We start from the raw sequence: 25,223 nt of genomic DNA on the forward strand, positions 1-25,223 counted from the left end.
AAAGATCAACAAAATAGACAAACCACTAGCCAGATTAATAAAAAAGAAAAGAGAGAATAACCAAAGTGATGCAATAAAAAACGATAAAGGGGATATCACCACAGATTCCACAGAAATCCAAACCATCATCAGAGATTATTACAAACAACTCCATGCACATAAACTAGTAAACCTGGAAGAAATGGATAAATTCCTGGACACCTGCATCCTCCCAAGCCTAAACCTGGAAGAAGCCGAAACCCTGAATAGACCAATAACATGGTCTGAAGTTGAGGCAGCAATAAAGAGCCTACCACTCAAAAAAAGCCCAGGTCCAGATGGGTTCACAGCTGAATTCTACCAGACATACAAAGAGGAGCTGATACCATTCCTTCTGAAACTATTCCAGACAATCCAAAAAGAGGGAATTCTTCCCAAATCATTTTACGAGACAAACATCATCCTGATACCAAAACCCGGCAGAGACTCAACAAGAAAAGAAAATTTCAGGCCAATATCCATGATGAACATAGATGCAAAAATCTTCAATAAAATACTGGCAAACCGATTGCAACAGCATATCAAAAAGCTCATCCACCATGATCAAGTAGGATTCATCCCGGGGATGCAAGGCTGGTTCAACATACGCAAGTCCATAAACGTAATTCACCACATAAACAGAACCAAAGACAAAAACCACATGATTATCTCAATTGATGCAGAGAAGGCTTTTGACAAAATTCACCAACCTTTATGCTAAAAAACCCTCAATAAACTAGGTATTGACGGAACGTATCTCAAAACAATAAAAGCTATTTACGACAAACCAACAGCCAATATCATACTGAATGGGCAAAAACTGGAAGCATTCCCTTTGAAATCTGGCACTAGACAAGGGTGCCCTCTCTCACCACTCCTATTCAATATAGTACTGGAAGTTCTAGCCAGAGCAATCAGGCAAGAAAAAGAAATAAAGGGTATCCAAATTGGAAAGGAGGAAATCAAATTGTCTCTATTTGCAGATGACATGATTGTATATCTGGAAGACCCCATCATCTCAGCCCAAAATCTCCTGAAACTGATAAACAACTTCAGCAAAGTCTCAGGATACAAAATCAACGTGCAAAAATCACAAGCATTCCTATACACCAGTAATAGACTTCAAGAGAGCCAAATCAAGAACGAACTGCCATTCACAATTGCTACAAAGAGAATAAAGTACCTAGGAATACAACTAACAAGGAATGTAAAGGACCTCTTCAAGAAGAACTACAAGCCATTGCTCAACGAAATAAGAGAGGATACAAACAGATGGAGAAACATTCCATGTTCATGGTTAGGAAGAATCAACATTGTGAAAATGGCCATACTGCCCAAAGTAATTTACAGATTCAACGCTATTCCCATCAAGCTACCAATGATCTTCTTCACAGAACTGGAAAAAAACACCTTAAACTTCATATGGAACCAAAAGAGAGCCCGCATAGCCAAGTCAATTCTAAGCAAAAAGAACAAAGCAGGAGGCATCACACTACTGGACTTCAAACTATACTACAAGGCTACAGTAATCAAAACAGCATGGTGCTGGTACCAAAACAGAGATATAGACCAATGGAACAGAACAGAGGCCTCAGAGGAAATACAACACACCCACAACCATCTGATCTTTGACAAACCTGACAAAAACAAGCAATGGGGAAAGGACTCCCTGTTTAATAAATGGTGTTGGGAAAACTGGCTAGCCATGTGCAGAAAGCAGAAACAGGACCCCTTCCTGACACCTTACACCAAAATTAACTCCAGATGGATTAAAGACTTAAACATCAGACCTAATACCATAAAAACCTTAGAAGAAAATCTAGGCAAAACCATACAGGACATAGGTGTAGGCAAGGACTTCATGACCAAAACGCCAAAAGCAATGGCAACAAAAGCCAAAATAGACAAATGGAACCTAATCAAACTCCACAGCTTCTGCACGGCAAAAGAAACAGTCAGTAGAGTGAATCGACAACCAACAGAATGGGAAAAAATTTTTGCAGCCTACCCATCTGACAAGGGGCTGATATCCAGAATTTACAAAGAACTAAAGCAGATCTACCAGAAAAAATCAAACAAGCCTATTCAAAAATGGGCAAGGGATATGAACAGATACTTTACAAAAGAAGACATACAGGAGGCCAACAAACATATGAAAAAATGCTCATCATCACTGGTCATCAGAGAAATGCAAATCAAAACCACATTGAGATACCATCTCACACCAGTAAGAATGGCGATCATTAAAAAATCTGGAAACAACAGATGCTGGAGAGGATGTGGAGAAATAGGAACACTTTTACACTGTTGGTGGGAATGTAAATTAATTCAACCATTGTGGAAGACAGTGTGGCGATTCCTCAAGGACCTAAAAATAGAAATCCCATTTGACCCAGCAATCCCATTACTGGGTATACATCCAAAGGATTATAAATCATTCTACTACAAGGACACGTGCACACGAATGTTCATTGCAGCACTGTTTACAATAGCAAAGACCTGGAACCAACCCAAATGCCCAACGATGATAGACTGGATAGGGAAAATGTGGTACATATACACCATGGAATATTACGCAGCCATCAAAAACGATGAGTTCACGTCCTTTGTAGGGACATGGATGAACCTGGAAACCACCATTCTCAGCAAACTGACACAAGAACAGAAAATCAAACACCGTATATTCTCACTCATAGGTGGGTGTTGAACAATGAGAACACATGGACACAGGGAGGGAAGCACTACACACTGGGGTCCGTTGGGGGGAAATGGGGGAGGAACGGGGGGGTGGGGAGGTGGGAAGAGATAGCATGGGGAGAAATGACAGATACAGGTGAGGGGACGGAAGGCAGCAAACCACACTGCCAAGTGTGTACCTATGCAACAATCTTGCATGTTCATCACATGTACCCCAAAACCTAAAATGCAATAAAAAAAAAAAATTTTTTTGAAATACAAAAAAGCAAAAAATTATCCTTTATGCTTTTTCATATTTTTCAAATATTCTATAAGGAGCATGTATAATCTTTTTACAATCAGAAAACTTAAGACGACATTATGAAAGATACAGTTAAGAGAAAAGTACCTTCAAAAATCATTTTACAAGTAGTAGGCTGTGATATATAAGAACAAATGGTGCTTTCCAATTTTCATTCTCCCCAAGCTCTGAGCTGCATTTAACACTACTGATGATTCCTTAAAATCCCTCACCACTTGATTCTAAAACCTAGTTCTAAAACCATACTTCCTTTGCTTTATTTGGTTATATCTTCTGCTGCTATTCCCTAAATGGGATTGTATAACAAGATTTGATCCTACCCTTTCTCTTGCTCCGTATTTCATTCACTAGAGAGACCATCCATTCTCAGCAATTACTTTAGCACACAACTTCCAGTATCTACATCTCCAGTTATATTCATGTCTTTTAAATAATACTCTTCTAATTCAAGTAGAATATTCTATCTTCCTTTACCAAAAATTCTTACTTCCCAACAAATCAACTTCCTCCTTCTAGGCTTTCTTATGTCTTTTCATGGATCTATGATGCATTTAGTTAACACTGTTCAAATTTTAGAGTTATTCTTCTTTCTCTCCCTCTCCTCCAACACTTAGTCACTAAATCCTTTGAAATAGCTCTTGCATCCATCCCTTTTTGCCTAATGCTGATACCCTGCTAATTCTCAGAAAACTGAACAACTCACATCTAAATCAGTCCAATAAGTATCTAACCGGTTTTCCAGTCTCCAATATCTAGCTTTTCTAAAAACAAACAAAAACCCTACACATTGCTGCTTTTGTGATTTTTTTCTAAACACTGCTTTTATTAAAAACTGCTACAAAGAGCATAAAATACCCAAGAATACAACCAACAAGGAACATAAAGGACCTCTTCAAGGAGAACTACAAACCACTGCTCAATGAAATAAGAGAGGACACAAACAGATGGAGAAACATCCCATGTTCATGGTTAGGAAGAATCAATATCGTGAAAATGGCCATACTGCCCAAAGTAATTTATAGATTCAATGCTATCCCCATGAAGCTACCAATGATCTTCTTCACAGAACTGGAAAAAAACACCTTAAACTTCATATAGAACCAAAAGAGAGCCCGCATAGCCAAGTCAATTCTAAGCAAAAAGAACAAAGCAGGAAGCATGACGCTACCTGATTTCAAACTATACTACAAGGCTACAGTAATCAAAACAGCATAGTACTGGCACCAAAACAGAGATATAGACCAATGGAACAGAACAGAGGCCTCGGAGGCAATGCCACACATCTATAACCATCTGGTCTTTGACAAATCTGACAAAAACAATCAGTGAGGAAAGAAGTCCCTGTTTAATAAATTGTGTTGGGAAAACTGGCTAGCCATGGACAGAAAGCAGAAACTGAACCTCTTCTTGACACCTTAGACTAAAATTAACTCCAGTGGATTAAAGACTTAAACATAAGACCTAACACCATAAAAACCCTAGAAATAAAATCTAGGCAAAACCATTCAGGACATAGGCGTAGGCAAGGACTTCATGACCAAACCACCAAAAGCGTTGTCAACAAATGCCAAAATAGACAAATGGGACCTAATCAAACTCCACAGCTTCTGCAAGACAAAAGAAACAGTCATTAGAGTGAATCGGCAACCAACAGAATGGGAAAAAATTTTTGCAGTCTACCCATCTGACAAAGGGCTGATATCCAGAATCTACAAACAACCAAAACAGATTTACAAGAAAAAAACAAATGATCCCATTCAAAAGTGGGCAAAGGATATGAACAGACACTTTACAAAGGAAGACATACATGAGGCCAACAAACATATGAAAAAATGCTCATCATCACTGGTCATTAGAGAAATGCAAATCAAAATCACATTGAGATACCATCTCATGCCATTTTGAATGGTTATCATTAAAAAATCTGGAGGTAACAGATGCTGGAGAGGATGTGGAGAAATAGGAACACTTCTACACTGTTGGTGGGAGTATAAATTAGTTCCACCATTGTGGAAGGCAGTGTGGCATTTCCTCAAGGATTAGAAATAGAAATTCCATTTGACCCAGCAATCCCACTACTGGGTATATATCCAAAGGATTATAAATAGTTCTACTACAAGGACACATGCACACGAATGTTCACTGCAGCACAGTTTACAACAGCAAAGACCTGGAACCAACCCAAATGCCCATCGATGATAGACTGGATAGGGAAAATGTGACACATATACACCATGCAATATTATGCAGCCATCAAAAACGATGAGTTCGTGTCCTTTGTAGGGATATGGATGAACCTGGAAACCATCACTCTCAGCAAACTGACACAAGAATAGAAAATCAAACACCGCATGTTCTCACTCATAGGTGGGTGTCAAACAATGAGAACACATGGACACAGGGAGGAGAGCATCACACACTGTTGTCTGTCGGTGGAGGGTAAGGGAGGGACAACAGGGGTGGGTGGGGAGGTTTGGGAGAAATAACACGGGAAGAAATGCAGGATATATGTGACGGGGGGATGGAGGCAGCAAACCACCTTGTCATGTTATGCAACAATCCTGTATGATCTGCACAAGTACCCCAGAACCTAAAGTACATAAAACAAACAAAAAAAATGAGCTATACAGTCATGAAAAGATATAAAGGAAACTTAAATGCATATTTTTAAATGAAAGAAACCAATGTGAAAATGCGAGCTAATGTATAACTGCAACTATGTGACACTCTGGAAATGACAAAACTACAGAGATAGAAAAAAGATCATTCGTTGCTAAGGGATGGGAATGGGGTCAGGGAGGGAAGAATCAACATGCAGAGAACAGAACATTTTTAGGGCAGTGAAACTATTGTTACGATATTATAATGGTGGATACAAGACATGGATACATTTGTCAAAACCCCATAGAATGTACACACAAAAGTGTGAACCTGAATGTAAACTATGGGCTTTGGGTGATTTATGCTAATGTGGGTTCACTGATAATGTACCCTAAAGTGCAGAATGTAGTGGATTAGATTGTTCTTGTGTGAACAGGGATATATGGGAACTATATGTATTTTCTGTTCAAATTTGCTGAGAACCAAAACTACTTTAAAAAACAAAGTCCAAGGCTGGCCAGGATGGCTCACACCTGTAATCCCAGCACTTTGGGAGCCTGAGGCAGGCAGATCACAAGGTCAGGATATTGATACCATCATGGCCAACATGGTGAAACCCCTTCTCTACTAAAATACAAAAAGCCAGGCATGGTGGCCCACGCCGGTAATCTCTGCTACTTGGGAGGCCGAGGCAGGGAAACTGCTTGAACCCAGGAGGCGGAGTTTGCAGTGAGCTGAGATCACACCACTGCACTCCAGCCTGGTGACAGAGCAAGACTCTGTCTCAAAAAAATAAAAATAGGGCCGGGCGCGGTGGCTCAAGCCTGTAATCCCAGCACTTTGGGAGGCTGAGGCGGGTGGATCATGAGGTCAAGAGATCGAGACCATCCTGGTCAACATGGTGAAACCCCATCTCTACTAAAAATACAAAAAATTAGCTGGGCATGGTGGCGTGTGCCTGTAATCCCAGCTACTCAGGAGGTTGAGGCAGGAGAATTGCCTGAACCCAGGAGGTGAAGGTTGCGGTGAGCCGAGATTGTGCCATTGCACTCCAGCCTGGGTAACAAGAGCAAAACTCCGTCTCAAAAAAAAAAAAAAAAAAGAAAAAAAGAAAAATAAATAAAGTCCAATAGTTAAAAATATATGTATATATATTTCAAAAAAAACTTTACACATCAAACTGTTTGGATATTTATTTCCTGTCCTCTATTAAGATAGTTCCTCTAAGATCTTTTCTGAACAAGTAATTATAGCTTGATTTCTGGGTTAAGTTTTAATTTAACCACAGTATCTTTCAAAAGCAAAATATGCCTATGCTGGCATTTCAGAAATGCACTCATCTTCAGATTCTTGCTGCTTTGGCTAGCACCAGAATCTTTTTAATAACATATACACTGACGTGTTAGGCTTGACACATGACAAGCAGTCTGAAAATTAATGCTTTGAAAAAAGTCATCACTGCCAGATAATGCGTATAACACATGGAAACAAACATATAACCAGATTATATAAATCTGAAAATTATTTCCACAAAATCTATAAATTTTGGAATTGGAAGGAACCATAGAGAAGACTCAGTTCACCTACTCCCATTTGAGGTCTACTGCAGAAGATCCGAAATCATTATTTGCAAGATATTATCTCCATACTTTACCCCATCTACATCTCCAGTATCATCTGCTGCCTTCCACTCCACTAGACCCCTTGTGTCTGCTGTGCAAAAACTCCCCATTCTCTTATTAATTTGCTAAGTTCTTTCATATAATCAGTGTCTCTAAACATGCTGTTTCTTTAGTCTGAAATTCACTGGGATCTAGCCACACTTAGCAAACTCCTATTCATCTTTCACCACTGTTTAAATAATAATTAGGTAGATGAAAGACTTAATTTAAGAAAAGTTTGACCATAAAATTCTGACTGTGGAATAGTTTTAAATACAAAAAGAACTGTAATAAAATCTTGAACTTTATTTAGTAGGTAGTTGGTTGCTGTTACTGGTCTAGCAATTTTGTGGGGGGAGGTTATTGTAGGATATAGCATATGAATAAATACGACTGATGTTGGGAAGCAGGAGTTTTATTGTGAGTGAAGGGAGATTCAAACATGGAATAAAGAAAGATGAGGAAGAAACTAGTACTGGAGTACTAGTTTGAATTGGAGCTATTAGCATAAATTCATTAAAAAACAAACAAAAACCAGGTACTCCTTGTACTGGTTCTGTCCACTGAAAGGGTCAAACCACAATGGCAAGAAATAGCAATGAGCAAATCTCTACTCAGACTTCTGTTTTCAAATACCACTGTCCACTAAATAGGCAGTACTAGGACTTCTGAAAAAATGGCTGATTCCAGGTCTGCAGCAAGAGAAAACCAAAGTAAGTCTAGGCATCATGTTCCTCTTGTTTCATTTTGTTTTTGAATCTGGGTCTCCCTCTGTTGAGCAGGCTGGAGTACCATGGCACAATAATGGCTCACTTCTGCAGCCTGGAACTCCTTGGCTCAAGCAATCCTCCCACTTCAGCCTCCAAAGTAGCCTAGACTACAGGCATGCACAACCATGCCTGGGTTAAGTTTTTTTATTTTTGTAGAGATTGGGATCTCACTATGTTACCCAGGCTGGTCTGGAACTCCTGGCCTCAAGGAATCGTCCCGAGAATGTTATGTTAAGGAAGTGCTCAGACTTAAAGAACAGTAATGTTAAAAGGACAGAGGAGCCAGCCACTAGTCAAATTTGGAACAGTTTTAGCATACAAAAGTCAAATAATTTTTAGTAACAAAAAATAATATGTACTTAATTATTACAAATAGAAGGAAAAAATTGCAGGTAGAAAACAGAGAAGAAATGTTACAATATTTTAAATTACTTTTTGTAATTTATTTATTATTATTATTTTTTTTTTGAGACGGAGTCTCGGAGTCTCGTTCTGCTGCCTAGGCTGGAGTGCAGTGGTACAATCTCAGTTCACTGTAACCTCTGCTTCCTGGTTCAAGAGATTCTCTTGCCTCAGCCTCCTGAGTAGCCGAGATTACAGGTGCATGCCACCACATCTGGCTAATTTTTCTATTTAGTAGAGACAGGGTTTTACCATGTTGGTCAGGCTAGTCTTGAACTGCTGACCTCAGGTGATCTGCCTGCCTCAGCCTCCCAAAGTGCTGGGATTACAGGCATGAGCCACCACACCCAGCCTTTGTAATTTAAAAATTACGATTTGTAAGCCCCCAGTGTAATAAATGATACAGGTAAAGACCATTGGTGGATGCTAAACACAGTGGGTGAAAAGTTCTTGGGGTATTTTTAGGGTCTCAAAGTATCATTTTACTGATTATATGCTAATTTTAAAGAGGAAAATACAACTTTACAATGGAGAGATCTAGCTATTACTACCTTATCCAAAGCTATTACTACCTTACAGTTGGACTGTAAGATACACACTTTTTTTTTTTTTTAATTGTACGTTAGGTTCTGGGGTACATGTGCAGATCATGCAGGATTGTTGCACAGGTACATACATGGCAAAGTGGTTTGCTGCCTCCATTCTCCACCCCCCATCACCTGTATCTGGCATTTCTCCCCGTGTTATCCCTCCCCAACCTCCCCACTGCCTCTCCACTCTAAACAGCAAAATTAAGCATCATTAGTGATAGGGCAACCTCATATCATTTGCCTCATAATGTAATGTACTGTGAAGTTCACACTACTTATCTTCTACTTAATGTATACATATCTTCTATGTATTATTTTCCTAAAAATATTTATTTTGAATCTAATCAAGGAAACAATCAGATAAATTTAAAACCTGGGGCATTCTATCAAAATACGCCAAACTCTTTTTTAAAAAGGCCAATGCCGTGAAAAAAAAAAAAAGAAACAAACAAGTAGGATATTATTCCAGATAAAACTAAAAGGGACATTAAGCACATAAACCTTGACTGGATCCTGGATGATAAAAGTAAAACGAGAAATATAAAACGCTTTTGGAGACAATTGGAGAAATTTACAGGTTGTCTGTTATATACTACTGAATTACTACTGATGTTTGAGGTGAAATAATGATTTATGGTTATAAAGGAGAATGTAAGTCTTAGGAGACATATGCTGAAATATTTAGGAGTGAATCTCAAGATATCCACAATTTACTTTCAAATGGTTCAGCAAATACGAAGGAAATATATCAAGATGTTACAACTGGTAAAAATAGATGAAGTATATGGGTATTCATTGTACTCTTAACTTGTAGATTGGGATTTATTTTAAATAAAAGCTTTGGGGGGAAAACCTCAGTTCAAATGTCACATCTTCTGTGGAGGCTTTTTTTGTACTTTTCTAGTGGAATTATTTTTTTCTATCTTCAGTATTCCTGCAGGATTCTGTTTATATTTAGACTTTAGAACTTAACAAATTTGTTAATCGCTAATTCCTAGGTCTTATCTTTTTCCTATGCTGTGTGAAACTGGCCTCATCCTCATTCCCAGAATTTAGCTCTTTATCTGGCACCTACTAGGTATTCAATGTTTGTTGTATGAATGAGGTAACATGCGACAGTAACAAGCTAAAACTGAATCTTGATATTGTCTATATCACCAGTCTCAAATTTAATCAAATCTATCAAGCAGGAACCCTATGAAATGGTCCTTTGTGACCTGTACCATTATAATGAGTACCCACATTAACATTCAGATTGATTTAAAATTGATTTAAAACAAAGCATAACATGTTTCCCTCAAGGAGGCCGACCCTTAAGTTATCACAGGCATATTTTAATTTTAAATTCTTCACACTTTTGACTCAAAAAATTAGAGAAGCATACCTGCTCTATATCCTTGGAAGTGGAGGTCTGGTTTTCTCCCATGATTCCAGGCTGCTCATTTTCCCATGGTAATTTATTTTTTCCCTTTCCTGCACTTAATACCCTTCGGGTACAGATAGTTGGACTGTAAGATCCATAAATTTGCATGCTATCCCTCATGTGGTCACCACAGTGGCAGTGTGCACTCTGAGTTCTGTTACCAGCCAGAAGCCAGTCCGTATCTGCTCCATATGCCAAATGGTTTGATCTACCCTGGGCAGAAGATGGCATGAGTACTGCATATTCCACAAATCCCTGCTCTGTTAGCCTTGGTAAGGTTTTCCTAGCCAGTCTGGCCTGCACAGCATTCATCACTCCATCTCCATTATCTTGCAGTTCAACAGTATCCACAGCTTTAAAAAGGATGCTGGTTTTACCTGAGCCCATTGATGATGCCAGTACAGCAAAAGCTTCTAAAGCTGCTTGGCGTACCCTGCGTTTGCTATCTACAAGAGCTGGGGCAAGATCAAAGGACAGTTTGGGCAAGTCAAAATCCTCACTAGGATAAGTCAGCAGGGAGCAGATGCATATGTTCACCACCTCCTCTCTCACTCTGGAATGCTTATGTTTGAGATGTTCCAGGAGTAAACAAAGCACCTGCTGAGGTCCTACTTCCTTCATTAGCTTAAGGAAGATTTTCATGTATTCTTGTTTGATCACCAACTTGTTGTCTGCCAGCACTTTGACAGAAGCTGCTATAACTGGTCCCAAAAACTGCTGTACCTGTTCTCCAAGGCGAGTAACCAGTAAATGCAGGACTTGAAGTGTGCCATGGACCACTTTGAAGTTAGAATCATCTAACAAATTATATAGCAAACTAATGAAGCCAACAAGACTAGAATGAGGAGTAGAACTAGGGTTAAATTTTCCCAGCACCTGCTTTAGTTCTTCGACGGCCTGAGTCCGGTTCTTATAATCTTCCTGATCCAACAATCGTGAATGCAGCTCCTGAGGAATAATCCCAAATTTAAGATTGCTGTTGGAAAGAGTCACTGGACAGGGAAGGGGATCTTGAGGAAATCCAGAGGCTTCAAGTTCCAAATAATAAGGAACCTCACCTCCAAACTGGGACTCCAGGCGGCGATTGTAGTGTCTCCTCAGGGCAGAGGGCAGACGAGAAATATAAGACTGAAATCTGTCTTGGCCAAGTCGCTCCCCAATTTGTTGAAGTGCGGAGAAAGCTGTCTCAGATTCTTCTTCTGTCTCCTGATCACCAAGCTTTCGGGCTAGGGATATTATCACCTCGGTGAGATCCAGACCAAGTAACAAGTCCTCAGTAGTAAGCAAGATGGGGAGCAGCAGTGCTGTGGAAGCTCTAAGTCGTGCATCGGTACTTTCCAGTCCTTGCTGTATAAGCGTTCTCAGCACCTCTCCAGAACTACGTTTCAGACATATATGCAGGATCTGCAGCGCATCTTTCCGCAAGGCTGGATTCTCTTCCCGTAAAGAGACAACTAGTTGAGGCAAAAGTGCTAAGCTAAAGGCCTCTTCCAGCTGGCCTGCCTCCCCCTGACCCCGGAGAACGTCTGAGAGAAATTGCAAGCAGAGTCGCTTCTCATCACTACCTCCTTCCACAAGCACTCGGCCGAGTGCCCGATACAAAGCTTCCTTGCGTCGGGGGAAGCCAAGTCGACCGCCCCGCCTCGGCAAAGCAGCTTGCAAAGCCTGAAAAGCCTCAGAAGGATCCGGTGCGGTGCGGAGGAGTTGAAGGAGCCGAGTCTCCTCTTCATCTCCCCCAGACAAACTGCCTCCAGACCCAGACCAGCTGCTAGAGACTGCCTCCGAGGGCATCAAGAGGGCCGAGGCCAGAGGCGAGGTTGTAGTGGGGCAGGAACCGTGGTCCCCCGCAGCTCCACGGCAGCAGTAGTTTTTCTCTCCTCTCATAATGCCCCCAACTCGACTATCATCAGTCTCTGAGGCGGAAGGACGACTGCGTCTCTGGAGCTGAGAGGCACAGAGGACTGGAAAGGGCGGCAGCAGAAGCAGCGCGGAGGACGCAGCCGCCATGCAGGGTCGTCAGGTAGCGGTGGCTGGAAGAAACCATTGCCGTCTCCGACGGGCTCGATGGAGCCCAGACTTCCAGATCCTCTCCAAGGCCCAAACTGCAGAAGAGGAAAAAGGTCAGCTTCAACCTGCCGCCAGGCCGCCCCCACCTCCGGGAGGCAGCCTCTGGCAAAATGGCCCCCGTCTGCGCCCTAGCCCCCACAGCTGCCACCGGGCGTAACCAGGGGCACCACGTGACCAAACCGATCGCTTCCATGGTGATGTACCCAGCGCGGACCTCTTAACCCGGAAATCCACTTGCCGCGATGAATGCTGGGTTACGTAGTTTACGTCAGATGTTAAGTATAGGCCAAAGTCTCCTGGAAGAGGAAGTCACAACGCTGTAAACGTAGCTAGAGCGAAGAAGGCAGGAGGGGTGAAGACGTTAGACGGATGTGACGCTCTCCTTGCTCTGGGCGGAAGTTGCCCGCCCCACCCGTAAGAGTTGGGGTTAGACCGGAGCTAGTGAGGATCCAGCCCAGGTTCCAGTTGTCCGCGACTCCTCCTCCTGTCGCTGCCAGCGTGATTACTGGGACTCAGGTATTTTCCTTTTGCTGTCCTCCAGCGGTGCAGGCTTTGGCAGTGTTTTGCCTGAATGCCACTGGTGCTAGAGTAAGAGGCAAAGGAATGAACGGAGCAGGTGGAAAGAGAGGCGACATCTTCTTGTGCAGGGCTCGTTACCCTTGTAAACGCGTTACTCTCTACAGCCCTGAGTAACAGCGATCCTTTCCTCTTGCCACCTGCTTATCAGGACAGAAGATCCGGACCACGGCCAAGCTCACAAATCGGGTACTTTTTTTTCAATTCCTGGCCTTTTGGGCCTTTATTCTCCCCGCCCTCCTACCCCTTCTCCTTTTGTCGACTTCTCTTAACCCTCCGGCCGTGGAGGGTTAATTTTTCGGGGGTGGGGTGGGGAGTGGCGGCCTTGTTTCCTTACCCCCATCACTTTGCGTTCTCTATAAAACGCACACAATCTGGAAGTAGGTCTGTTTTTTTGTTTTTGTTTTTTGTTTTTCTGTAGCTAAGCGCCTCTCCCCGAGCCGTTACCGAAGTCTTTCCTTCTAATGCAGTTCCTCTTTGGGACTCTCCCCTTCCCTCCGCCCCCTCCGTCTGCCGCCCTAGCCTCGCTGCAGGATCCTCAAGCGTCTCTGCAGCCTTTCAGTCTCCTAGAGACAGATTGCGAAGACGATTTCAGTTGTGGTGGAAGTTCTTGGCATCCCGGTTCTAAGGGAATTATGCCCTGTGGATTTAGGAATGATAGTAGACATTTCTTTATTTTAGGCGAACTGAGAATTTGGTGTGCATTTTTCTTCTCGTAAATGATACTTAAACGGACACATTGGAAGAGCTGGAGTGTCTAATGTGAGCCTGAATGCTTTGGAGTGTGGAAGAGAGATGTTTTTTTTGAAGGAGTAATACAATTACTTTTGAATGACCCGTGCGAAAAGTCTAAGTTATCATTTGAAGACCCAAATTTATGCACTTCAGATGCAAGTATTCCTACCCTGCTCTGTACCAGGTGGGATTTCTCTTAAATACTTTTTAAAACCTTGGAATAATTGAGTCACATATGCCAAACAGCTTTATAAATAATGCTCCCAACTGATGGAAGTGCAAAAATAATTTCTGGATTTTTGCCTTAAAGCATAATTTGAATATCACAGATTTTTTTGCGGGGATTGGAGGGGAATAGGCTATTAATGTAAATGAGGCTGTGTAAATATACATCCTGTGTTTTGATTTAAATTCTAGGTTGTTACTTTGGTTTTAATGGCCATTTTCGTGTTTAAATGAATCTGCCTAGATTAGGATTGGCTAGCATGTTTGATTTCAGGGACAGGTAAAAAGAAGGTGAAAAACAAATGATTGTAGCAGTTGTCGATGAGAAAGTGTTTGGTTCTCATATTTCCAACCTAAGAAGCTTAAATGTATAGACTGCTGCTCATGTATTGCCCAGACTTGAGAAACGCAGTTCAAACTAACCTAGAGAATGATGCACACATTACGATGCCAGTTTATGTTGGATCGGAATTTTAAGGTTGAAAATCCAGTACACCCTTTCTTGTACCCAAGAACTTGGGAAGCCAAGTTAATAACTAGAGGTTGTGTAGTAATCATGGAATCACAAAAAAGGACCTTCAAAAGTCTTAAAAGAAAGACGTGGATGCTTAAGCAGTTATCATGCCCTGTTCCTGGGAACAAAGCAAGATGAGTCTTCCTTTTGACTCGTTTTGTTAGGTCCCTGTGGATTACTATACATTGCAGATTGCTATATATTTTATATCTGTTATATTTGGTCTCTTTGATTGAAGACTTAGAAGATACATTAGTCTCCATGGTGGATATTCATCAGCATCACATATCTTACTGATTATCTTTTAGAGTTATTTTGTGAAACATAAATATCATCCGTTTAATGTGTATTCTGTTTATTATGAAGCAGATGTCTTTAAAAAATCTTACTTTGGAGGCCGGGCACGGTGACTCACACCTGTAATCCCAGCTTTTCAGGAGGCCAAGGTGGGTAGATCACGAGGTCAAGAGTTCAAGACCAATCTGACCAACATGGTGAAACCCACCTCTATTAAATATACAGAAATTAGACAGTATGGTGGTGGGCACCTGTAGTCTGAGGTTCTCAGGAGGCTGAGGCCCAAGAATTGCTTGAACCCTGGAGATGGAGGTTGCAGCGAGCCAAGATTGTACCACTGCACTCCACTCTGGGTGACAGAGTGAGACTGCATCTCAGAAAAAAAAAGAATCTTACTTTGGAAATCTAGGAATTCCTCATATATTGACTTAAGTCTTTTGTATTAAATCATATTTATATAGAGTACAAGTTTTTAATCAATTTTTAGAATAGTAGAATACAGTATTAGGTGTTTTATTAATAGCACAGCTCAGAAAGTTAAAGGACATGGTTAAGGATACATTGAAAACTGCAAATTCAGGTAAAACAAATTTAAAATTTCAGTAACTTTAAGAGTGTAGTTAAATTAGTGAATTATAGGAATGGTTGTGTTACATATGTTAGTTTTCTTAGCCGAACTTAAGGGTAAACACAATTGCCTTAAAAACTTCCTTTGTTTCTAGAATCAGAGATAACACATTAGTTCCCTGGGCGAATCATTGTGATTTTTCTGTGCTCTTACTCAAATTTTACAGACATCCAGGAATATTGAACGTCAGTGTGAATTCTGTAAACTATAAGGAATTTTGTATAGTTTGAGAAGTTATTGTGAAGAAATGCTATGCAAATGAAAGTTGCTATTAATATTAACAAATAATTACGATAATACCATGTTTTGAGTATTTGCTATGTGCCCTGCACCAAGCTAGGTACTTAGTAAATATCAACTCAATTAATCCTCACAAGAATTTTTTGAGGTTACATCTTCTACATTTGGACTATGACACATTTTATGGGGGTTTCCACAAAAGAGTAATTGGACAGAGAAGAAAGTAAAACTCACATTTGCTTAGAGCTTGGAGAATGTTTTGTTGGAGGTCAGTGTTGAAACTTTAGGATAAAATTAGATTTTTTTCCATTATTAATTATTCATATATTTTATTATCATTGGATTATATTTTTAAATTTTTTTTTCAATCCTTGTTTGGTTGAAGATTATATTTTAATTTTATCTTTTCTTTTTAGTTTCTTGTTTCAGGTAACACTTTAATAAGTTAAGAAATTATGAGCTTATTTTATACAGGATTGAATCAGCTTTCTTGATATATATGAGTGATATATTTTCATCTACTTAGGTTTATCTTCCAAAGCCATTACATATTTCTGTCTTCAGTCAAAACCATAATTTTAAACAAAAATCCAACTCGTATTGCATATTAATTACTATGTATAAGTTAACAGAATTTCACGTCTGTTGCAAACAGTTTTTCAATGGACGGTTTAATTATGTAACTTAGACACCTGTCATAACATGGATTCAGAAATAACATAGAAGAAAGCAAGTTCCTAAAGCCATTACCACATCCAGTGAGGCTCTGACAGGCTTCTAATAATAATCTTAAGTAATAATAAAAGGCAAATCTCAGAGAAATGGAAAAATCCCAATTTATTCCATAGGCTCACTGATAAAATTATATACCATTCTTAGTTGGATTCTCCTATCAGGAAAGTTGAACGGTGGGAAAGAAATTTAAGAAAAGAGCAGATGCACCGGGCGCGGTGGCTCAAGCCTGTAACCCCAGCACTTTGGGAGGCTGAGGCGGGTGGATCACGAGGTCAAGAGATCGAGACCATCCTGGTCAACATGGTGAAACCCCGTCTCTACTAAAAATACAAACAATTAGCTGGGCATGGTGGTGCGTGCCTGTAATCCCAGCTACTCAGGAGGCTGAGGCAGGAGAATTGCTGAACCCAGGAGGCGGAGGTTGCGGTGAGCCGAGATCGCGCCATTGCCCTCCAGCCTGGGTAACAAGAGCAAAACTCCATCTCAAAAAAAAAAAAAAGAAAGAAAGAAAAGAGCAGATGCAATAAAATATTCTCCTAATTTCATAAATCATTTCTTATTTTCTCCTTTTAAAGAAAACTGATTTTTTTTTTTAAGTGTAATGTTGATTTCCCTTCCCCATTTATTTACTCTGGTCGTGATCTATATATGGTGGCAGATAATTGCCTCCCAGCTGATTTCAGCACCACTGTTTTGTGGCTTAGGTGTCAATTAAGTTGGTAGGAACTAAACTCACAACTTGACCTTTATTAACTTAGTTTCAGAGCCTAAAGTTACTGTAGACTATGGAAAGTTTGTTTTTATTTTAATTTCAAGTAGATACTTTTTATTCGATATTGACTCATGCAGTTACCAAGATTCGGGATACTGTGGCAGGGATATGGAGGAAGCTGCTATACCAAATCAGCTTTTAGACAAATACTGGAAGGCAATGATTATTTCATAAATCCTTCTTTATTTCATTTTAAAGCCCTGATGTATTTTTGTATCAAATGTGTATATATTTTATAAAGATTTTATATGAATAATCTATCCTTTTTGGATTTCTGTTCTGCATATTTTTAGTTTCTTGAGTTACAATTTTAATAAGATTAAGAAATTCTGAGCTTATTTCATAAATGAGGCAGTATAATAGAATATTTAAGAATTATATAGACAGAGTGCCAAGGTTTAAACCTTGCCTTGGACTTAATTTCTTTGTACCTCAAATTTCTTTATCTGTAAAATGGTAGTAACAGTAACAGGTCCTATTATATTGTTGCTCTGAGAATGAAGGGAATTAATACATGTAAAAAGCGTAGAACATTAACTGGTCCATTTTGATCGTCAAAGGTATTCTAGATGCTCTTTCGTAGAATAATTTCATTTTATGAGAAGTGACAACAATTATAAATAGATTCAGAAAATATTTTAAGCAGCTCAACATTGTTTGGCATTTAATTTTTTGAATGTAATGTGTAGAGAGCATTGTTCTAAGATTAAGCAAACATTCTAGTCTCAGTAATGTCTTTTACTAATGATGTGGTCTTGCTAATTCATTTAAACTCTCTGAACTTCGGATTCTAAAACTGTAAGTCTTATTCAAAATTTAGTGCCTTATATTTTCTGTTTTTAAGAAAAAATTTTCTTAGTGTGCAAAATTTTAAAAACATGTAAAAGCAGAATATGATGACCATCCATTTACCTATCACACATCTTCAATTATTATCAACTCATGACAACATCTATATCCCCTTCCACTCCTTCATCCACTATGATTTTGAAGCAAATTCTTAACAGTATATTATTTCATCTACAAATATTTCAATACAGCTGGTCGTGGGGGCTCACACCTGTAATCCCAGCTCTTTGGGAGGCCAACACAAGAGGATTGCTTGAGGCCAAACATTCAAGACCAGCCTGGACAACATAGTGAGATCCCATCTCTACAAAAAATAAAAATAAAAAATATTAGCCAGGTATGGTAGCATGCACTTGTAGTTCTAGCTACTCAAGAGGCTGAGGAAGGAGAATCCCTTGAACCCAGGAGTTCAAGGTAACAGTGAGCTATGATTGCACCATTGGATACCAATTTCAGTATGTATTTGTAAAAGATAAAAGCTGTTAAAAACACAAATACTATTCAGCAACAAAAAATAACAGATTAATTAATATATTAATAATCCAGTCAGTTTGTAAATTTCCAGCAGTTTTCTAAATATGTGGGTGCACACACAAGTGTGTGGTTCACAGGTTGTATTTGGTTGCTATGTCTTTTAAATTTACTTTATAGGTTCATTCTCTTTATTTCTTGCAGTTTGTTTGTTGAGGAATTTAGTTTATTTTACAAGATTTTTCACAGTCACTATGTTTTTGCAACTTTCTGGTATTATTTAACATGATTTTTCTATTTTCTGTATTTTATGTAAATTAATAGAGGCAGAGAATTGACTGTAGCTTAATTTGCTTGACGTTGGTGTGTGTTGGGGTGGGATGTGAGACTACTCATGGGTGTTATGTTCCTCCATCAGAAGGCCCAATTATCTGGCTGTCTCTCTTTTTGTGATATAAACAGCCCTTTATAATCAATGCTCAATATTTATTAAGGATGCAAACTGGTAATATTCCATTATTCCTTCTTTATTTTTTTTTTTTTGAGACAGAGTTTTTGCTCTTGTTACCCAGGCTGGAGTGCAATGGCGCGATCTCGGCTCACCGCAACCTCCGCCTCCTGGGTTCAGGCAATTCTCCTGTCTCAGCCTCCTGAGTAGCTGGGATTACAGGCACGTGCCACCATGCCCAGCTAATTTTTTGTATTTTTAGTAGAGACGGGGTTTCACTATGTTGACCTGGATGGTCTCGATCTCTTGACCTCGTGATCCACCCGCCTCGGCCTCCCAAAGTGCTGGGATTACAGGCTTGAGCCACCGTGCCCGGCATTCCTTCTTTATTAACAGGAACACCTTGATTCTTTCTCTTTGTTTACTCAGTTTCAAATAGTGAGTTTGTTCATTAGCATCCTCGAGTGGTGACCATTAGGACATTTTTTAAGTATCATATTAACTCATATATTTAAAGGATCAGATATCTTTTAATAAATTGCAGTTATTACTATTGATGATCAGTTTGTCCTGTCTTTGACTAGTGAAAGTCTATTCAATTTTGTCCTTCAGTATTTTTTATATGACTCTTGAACTTGTTAGCTTTCTTGCTACCTAGGATTGATTGATTTATTTATTTTGAGACACGGTCTCACTCTGTCTCCCAGGCTGAAGTACAGTTGTGTGATCACTGCTCACTGCAGCCTCAACCTCCTGGGCACAAGCAATTCTCCTAGCTCAACCCTCAAGTAGCTGAGACTACAGGCACACGTGTACCACCACTCCCAGCTAATTTTTTTGTTTGTTTTTTTTTTCTTTGAAGAGATGGAGTTTCACTGTGTTGCCCAGTCTGGTCTCAAACTCCTGGGCTCAAGCAATCCTCCCATCTAAGCCTCCCAAAGTGCTTGGATTACACTATCTGGGATTTAGATTCCAAATTTATCTTGACATCTTCTGCCCCAGACATGGAATCAGCGATTTGTCCAAGGAGTTCTCTGTTCTCTTTGAGAGAAGTGGTATTTAGGGACTACATCTGAATGCTAGAAATGTTCTTTGCTGCTAGGATGGTCAATTTCTAGACCTTTTCTAAGTAGACAGAGCTAGGAAATATAATTAATTTTTTTCCTTAAAATAATATTACATATATTTAATATGTATGTATATCTCACTTATTTTATATATTGTATATAAATTATATATTAGTATATATGAATATTTACTGTTATTTATATACATGTATTTGTTCTGATACTCTTTATTCAAATACAGACTATGAGGTTCATAATTAACATCTCAGTGTTACATCTTTATCTTCATTTTCCCATACCCAGAATCCTAGATCACAGTGGGATATCATATCATTACTCATTTGCTTTATAGCACAGTACATACATTAATAGTGTCAGAATACAAATAAACAATGTCTTCATCAACAATGTGATGTGATTACTCAAAACAGTGTAAGATATATATTTTAGGGCATATTGCAATAGAGACTGTCAAATTACTGTTTTAAAGTTATTTTGAATGGTGTGGTAAGGTCACTGACTAGGTACATATTTGCTTCCTTTGTATTTTCAAATTTCTTATGGATCATGTTTTTAAGATTTAATTTTGCTTTGTAATTATGTAAAATACTTTTCTGATCCCACAGTCAAATCTGTAAAACAGAGTATATTTAAAGATGTCTACCTTCTGTCTCTATCCTCTCTAGTTTGTTCCATACCTCCTCCTACTAGGTAACCTTTAAAAGTATATATTGTTTAGTATTTCCTTTGTTTTTTAATAGAAATGATTATGTATATTTGTAATCTTCCCTTGAAAGGGAAGATTAATTAAACAATAATCTTCCCTTGAAAGGGAAGATTACAAATATACATAAATAGTGACACAACAAATACACATTTTGCTTAGATCAGGGAGATCACTGCAGAGTATTCTATACAGAGAATCCCTATTCCTTTTCATCACTGTATAGTACTCTATTGTGTGGGTGCTCTATAGTTTTCACAACCATTCTTTTGTTGCTGAACATTAGAGTTGTTTTAAAATTCTTGGTCATTTGCCTTTTGGTCTCTTAAATATGAGGAATAAGCTGGGCACGGTGGCTGACGCCTGTAATCCCAGCACTTTGGGAGGCTGAAGCAGGCAGATCACCTGAGGTCAGGAGTTCGAGACCAGCCTGGCCAACATGGTGAAACCCCATCTCTATTTAAAAAAATAAATAAAAATATAAATAAAAATAATATGAGGAATAAGAAACTGGAGTATATATATTGTTTTGTTTTTATAAAGAGACCTGCAATTCTTATTAGCCTTATGGATTATCTTTATATATTTTTGGCAGTGTAATTTTTGGATAGATTCTTAGAGGTAGGGTTTTTGGGTCAAAGGCTAAATCCAAATGTAATTTTGCTAGATTTTGACAGATTCATCTCCACAGGTTTTGTATCATTTTCTATTTCCACAGCAATGAGTGAGATTTCCTGTTTCTCACATCTTCATCGATAGAGTATACTTTCAAGAGATAATTGTTAATTTCATGTAGATTTAATTTATTTGATTTTTAAATGAGGTTGAGCAATTTTTTTTTTTTTTTTGAGACTGAGTTTCGCTCTTGTTACCCAGGCTGGAGTGCAATGGTGCGATCTCAGCTCACCGCAACCTCCGCCTCCTGGGTTCAGGCAATTCTCCTCCTCAACCTCCGGAGTAGCTGGGATTACAGGCATGCGCCACCATGCCTAGCTAATTTTTTTCACCTTTAGTAGAGACGGGGTTTCACAATGTTGACCAGGATGGTCTCGATCTCTTGACCTCGTGATCCACCCGCCTCGGCCTCCCAAAGTGCTGGGATTACAGGCTTGAGCCACCACACCCGGCCGAGGTTGAGCAATTTTTGTATGGTTAAAACCATTTATATTTTTAATCATCTGTTCATTTCTTTAACCAGTTTTTTTGATAGGGCTAGAGAATTTTAGAAACATTGCATATATTACTGATATATATTTTGTAGATGCTACAAATATTTTTTTCTCAATATCATTTATATTTTTACTTATGATTTCTTTTATTCCATATTTTAAAAATATAATCAGTTTTATCTATTTTTTTCACTGATGTCTTCTGGATTTTGTATCGTAGTTAGGAAACTGTTCCCTAATCCCAGGTTGTCTTAGTTTGTTTTCCGTTACTTATAACAAAATATCTGAAACTGGGTAATTTATAAATAAAAGGAATTTATTTTTTACAGTTATGGAGGTTGAGAGTCCAAGGTCAAGGGGGCCACATCTGGTGGGAGCTTTCTTCGGGGTGCATCTGGTGGGAGCCTTCTTGCTGATGGGAACTCTGCAGTCCCGAGGCAGCACAAGGCCTCACATGGTGAAGGGGCTGAGTGTGCTAGCTCAGCTCTCTCTTCCTCTTCTTATAAAGCCACTGGTCCCACTACTGTGATAACACTTTAATTTGCTAACATGTTACTTCATTAATCCGTAAGTGGATTAATTCATTCGTGAGGACTTTGCCAGTCACCTCTTAAAAACCCTACCTCTCAGTACTACCACACTGAGGAGTAAATTTCAACATGAGTTTTCACCCCATTTTATTCTAATATTTAGCTAATTGCATTTTTTGTTTGTTTGTTTGTTTGTTTTATTTTTTTTGGTATTAAGTCTCACTCTGTCACCCAGGCTGGAGTGCAGTGGTGCTATCTCTGGTCACTGCAACCTCCGCCCTCTGGTTCAAACAATTCTCCTGCCTCAGCATCCTGAGTAGCTAGGATTACAGGCACCCACGACCACACCCGGCTAATTTTCATATTTTTAGTATAGACAAGATTTCATCATGTTGGTCAGGCTGGTCTCGAACTCCTGACCTCGTGATCCACCCACCTTGGCATCCCAAAGTGCTGAGATAGGCATGAGCCACTGCGCCCAGCTACATTTTTCATATGTATACCTCAGATTCATTTGGAATTTATCCTGTTGGTGTAGGTATGCAGCAGGAATCTAATTTTACCTGTTTTTATATGACTATTCAGCTATCTCAACAGTTATTTAAACATTTCTCTTTTCCCTCGCTGAGATGCCACCTTTATCATATACTAAACATGCATATCTAAATGATCTACTTTTATATTTTCTATTCTTCATTGATCTGTTTTTCCTTACATACTTCTCGTTTATTCCCATAAATCCACCACAAATTTTACAAATGAGAATGTTTAAGCTTAGCATGAGTAATTTGCCCAAATATCAAGTAGCCCAGCTATTAAGTAGCAAAATGTAGACTTGAATCCAAATCTCTCTGTCTCTAAAATTAGTGCTTTTACTCACCGTTCTTTCCTGTTTTTTAGGTAGTTACCCTTCCTTTTGCATAAAGTGGTTACTGAGATAAATGAAACTGCCAGTGTAAAACTGACAAATGTAGGCTGTGAAGAGTGGAAAGTATTACTTCTTTGAATTATGTTTAGCTATTTATGGGTAAATAACTGAGAACCAATCTGGTCACAGTTGTCATTCACAATTTTGAAGGCATTATAGTTTTCGAGCCAAACGCAGTGGTGTGCAACTGTAGTCTCAGCTACTGATGAGGCTAAGGCAAGTGGAACACTCAAGCCTAAGAGTTTGAGGTTGCGCTGTGCCGTGATCATGCCTTTGAATAGCCTTTGGACTACAGCCTGGGCAATGTACTGAGACCCTGTCTCTAAAAATTTTTTTAAATATTTCTTTAAAATAATTTTCAGCAATTTTTAAGCCGTTAAACTCAAGCTGTAAATATTTTAACTGGTTCTGGAACTTTAAGATGCCTAAGAATAACCTGGAGGACTTAAAACACAGCTTGTCCATTTCCTGCAGCCCTACTGTTCCCTGTCATTTCTGATTGCTTACATCCGTAATGGGGCTCAAGGATTTACATTTGTAGCAGGTTCCCAAATGTTGCTAATACTGTTGGTACAAGGATCATATTTTGAAAACCACTGTTTTAAAAACTCTTTATTTGACAAAGTTACGAGTTCTGTACATTTTTCTAAAGTCATATTTTTTCAAACTATATTTGAAAATGTTGGAGTTCTGGACATTTTTCAAAAGTCGTATTTTTTTGAGAGAGCAAATGGATCAGTTTAAAATTTTTAAGAATTAATTTGGCCATGCTCAGTGGTTCACACCTGTAATACCAGCACTTGAGGAGGCCAGGGCGGGCAATCGCTTGCATCCAGGAGTTTGAGACTAGCCTAGTTAACAAGGTGAAACCCTGTCTCTACAAAACAATAGAAAAACTAGCTGGGCCTGGTGGTGTGTGTCTGTAGTCCCAGCTACATGGAAAGCTGAAGTGGGAGAATCACTTGAGCCCAGGAGGTCGAGGCTGCAGTGAGTAAGCTAAGATCTCACCATCATACTCCAGTCTGAGCAACAGGGGTGACACCCTGTCTTAAAAACCAAAAAGAATTATGTTATAACAGACTGCTAGTGTAATTCGTTTTATTTATTTATTACTTATTTTTGAGATGGAGTTTCGCTCTGTCACTCAGGCTAGAGTGCAGTGGTGTGATCTTGGCTCACTGCAACCTCCACCTCCTGGGTTCAAGTGATTCTCCAGCCTCAGCCTCCTGAGCAACTGGGATTCCAGGAGTGAACCACCAGGACTGGCCGTGTAATTCATTTTAAGTTCCTATTTTTACCTTGCCTTTTTAAAGTTACTGGTTGACATTGTTTGGATTAAGCGTTAAAACTGTAATTTTAAAAAATAAATTTTATCCTCAGTAGTTCTTAAAAGGAATGAAAGTATGTCATATGCATCTAATACAATGATAAAAATATGCATTGGCTTTTTTAAAATGAAGTTACCTTTATCAGTGCCTTTTCTCTGGCCCATTTTAAACACTTTGATAATTTTTATTATTTTAGAGTAAAATGAATCATGCTGGTTCAAATGAATAGAATGTTTTTCTCACTAGTTGGAATGTTCAGAAAATATTTAAAAAGTTGTAACAACAGAGATCTAGGAAAATGAGACCAAGAAGTATTATAGGGGTATAAGTGTAGGGGAACAACTTTGTCATGGCACTCTGGTGACCTGGCATTTTATTCGTATAGGCAAAGACTTGGACCTTAGGACTGCAGCTTTTCTGTGGCTTGACACACCTTGTGATTATCCTGGAATATGAG

General features: G+C 39.1%; 2 protein-coding genes across 12 annotated transcripts in view; one reads left to right on the top strand and one right to left on the bottom strand.

Moving 5' to 3' along the window:
• The window catches only part of TOGARAM1 (TOG array regulator of axonemal microtubules 1), a 107,505-nt gene extending 94,797 nt beyond the window's left edge, over positions 1-12,708 (bottom strand). For all 5 annotated transcript variants that reach the window (XM_010341110.2, XM_010341109.2, XM_010341111.2 and 2 more), the window contains exon 1: positions 10,425-12,708. In XM_010341110.2, coding sequence (XP_010339412.1) covers positions 10,425-12,470 — 2,046 coding nt within the window. In that variant the 5' untranslated portion in view covers positions 12,471-12,708. The remainder of the gene's footprint in view (positions 1-10,424) is intronic.
• Positions 12,709-12,885: 177 nt separating this feature from the next.
• KLHL28 (kelch like family member 28) overlaps positions 12,886-25,223 on the top strand; it is a 41,024-nt gene continuing 28,686 nt past the window's right edge. Inside the window, exons 1-3 of one of the 7 annotated variants that reach the window (XM_074394002.1) lie at positions 12,892-13,295; positions 13,788-14,025; positions 14,950-15,026. Coding sequence is in view for 3 of the 7 variants with exons in the window: in XM_074394003.1 (XP_074250104.1) it covers positions 13,984-14,025 (42 nt within the window). In the remaining 4 variants the exon portion in view is untranslated. Of the gene's footprint in view, positions 13,296-13,787; positions 14,026-14,949; positions 15,027-25,223 lie in introns of all 7 variants that reach the window. The other 6 variants (XM_074394003.1, XM_074394001.1, XM_074394000.1 and 3 more) reach the window with 6 other exon arrangements.

The sequence above is a fragment of the Saimiri boliviensis genome, chromosome 2 (genome assembly GCF_048565385.1).
Source record: "Saimiri boliviensis isolate mSaiBol1 chromosome 2, mSaiBol1.pri, whole genome shotgun sequence".
In the NCBI taxonomy this organism is placed as follows: domain Eukaryota; kingdom Metazoa; phylum Chordata; class Mammalia; order Primates; family Cebidae; genus Saimiri; species Saimiri boliviensis.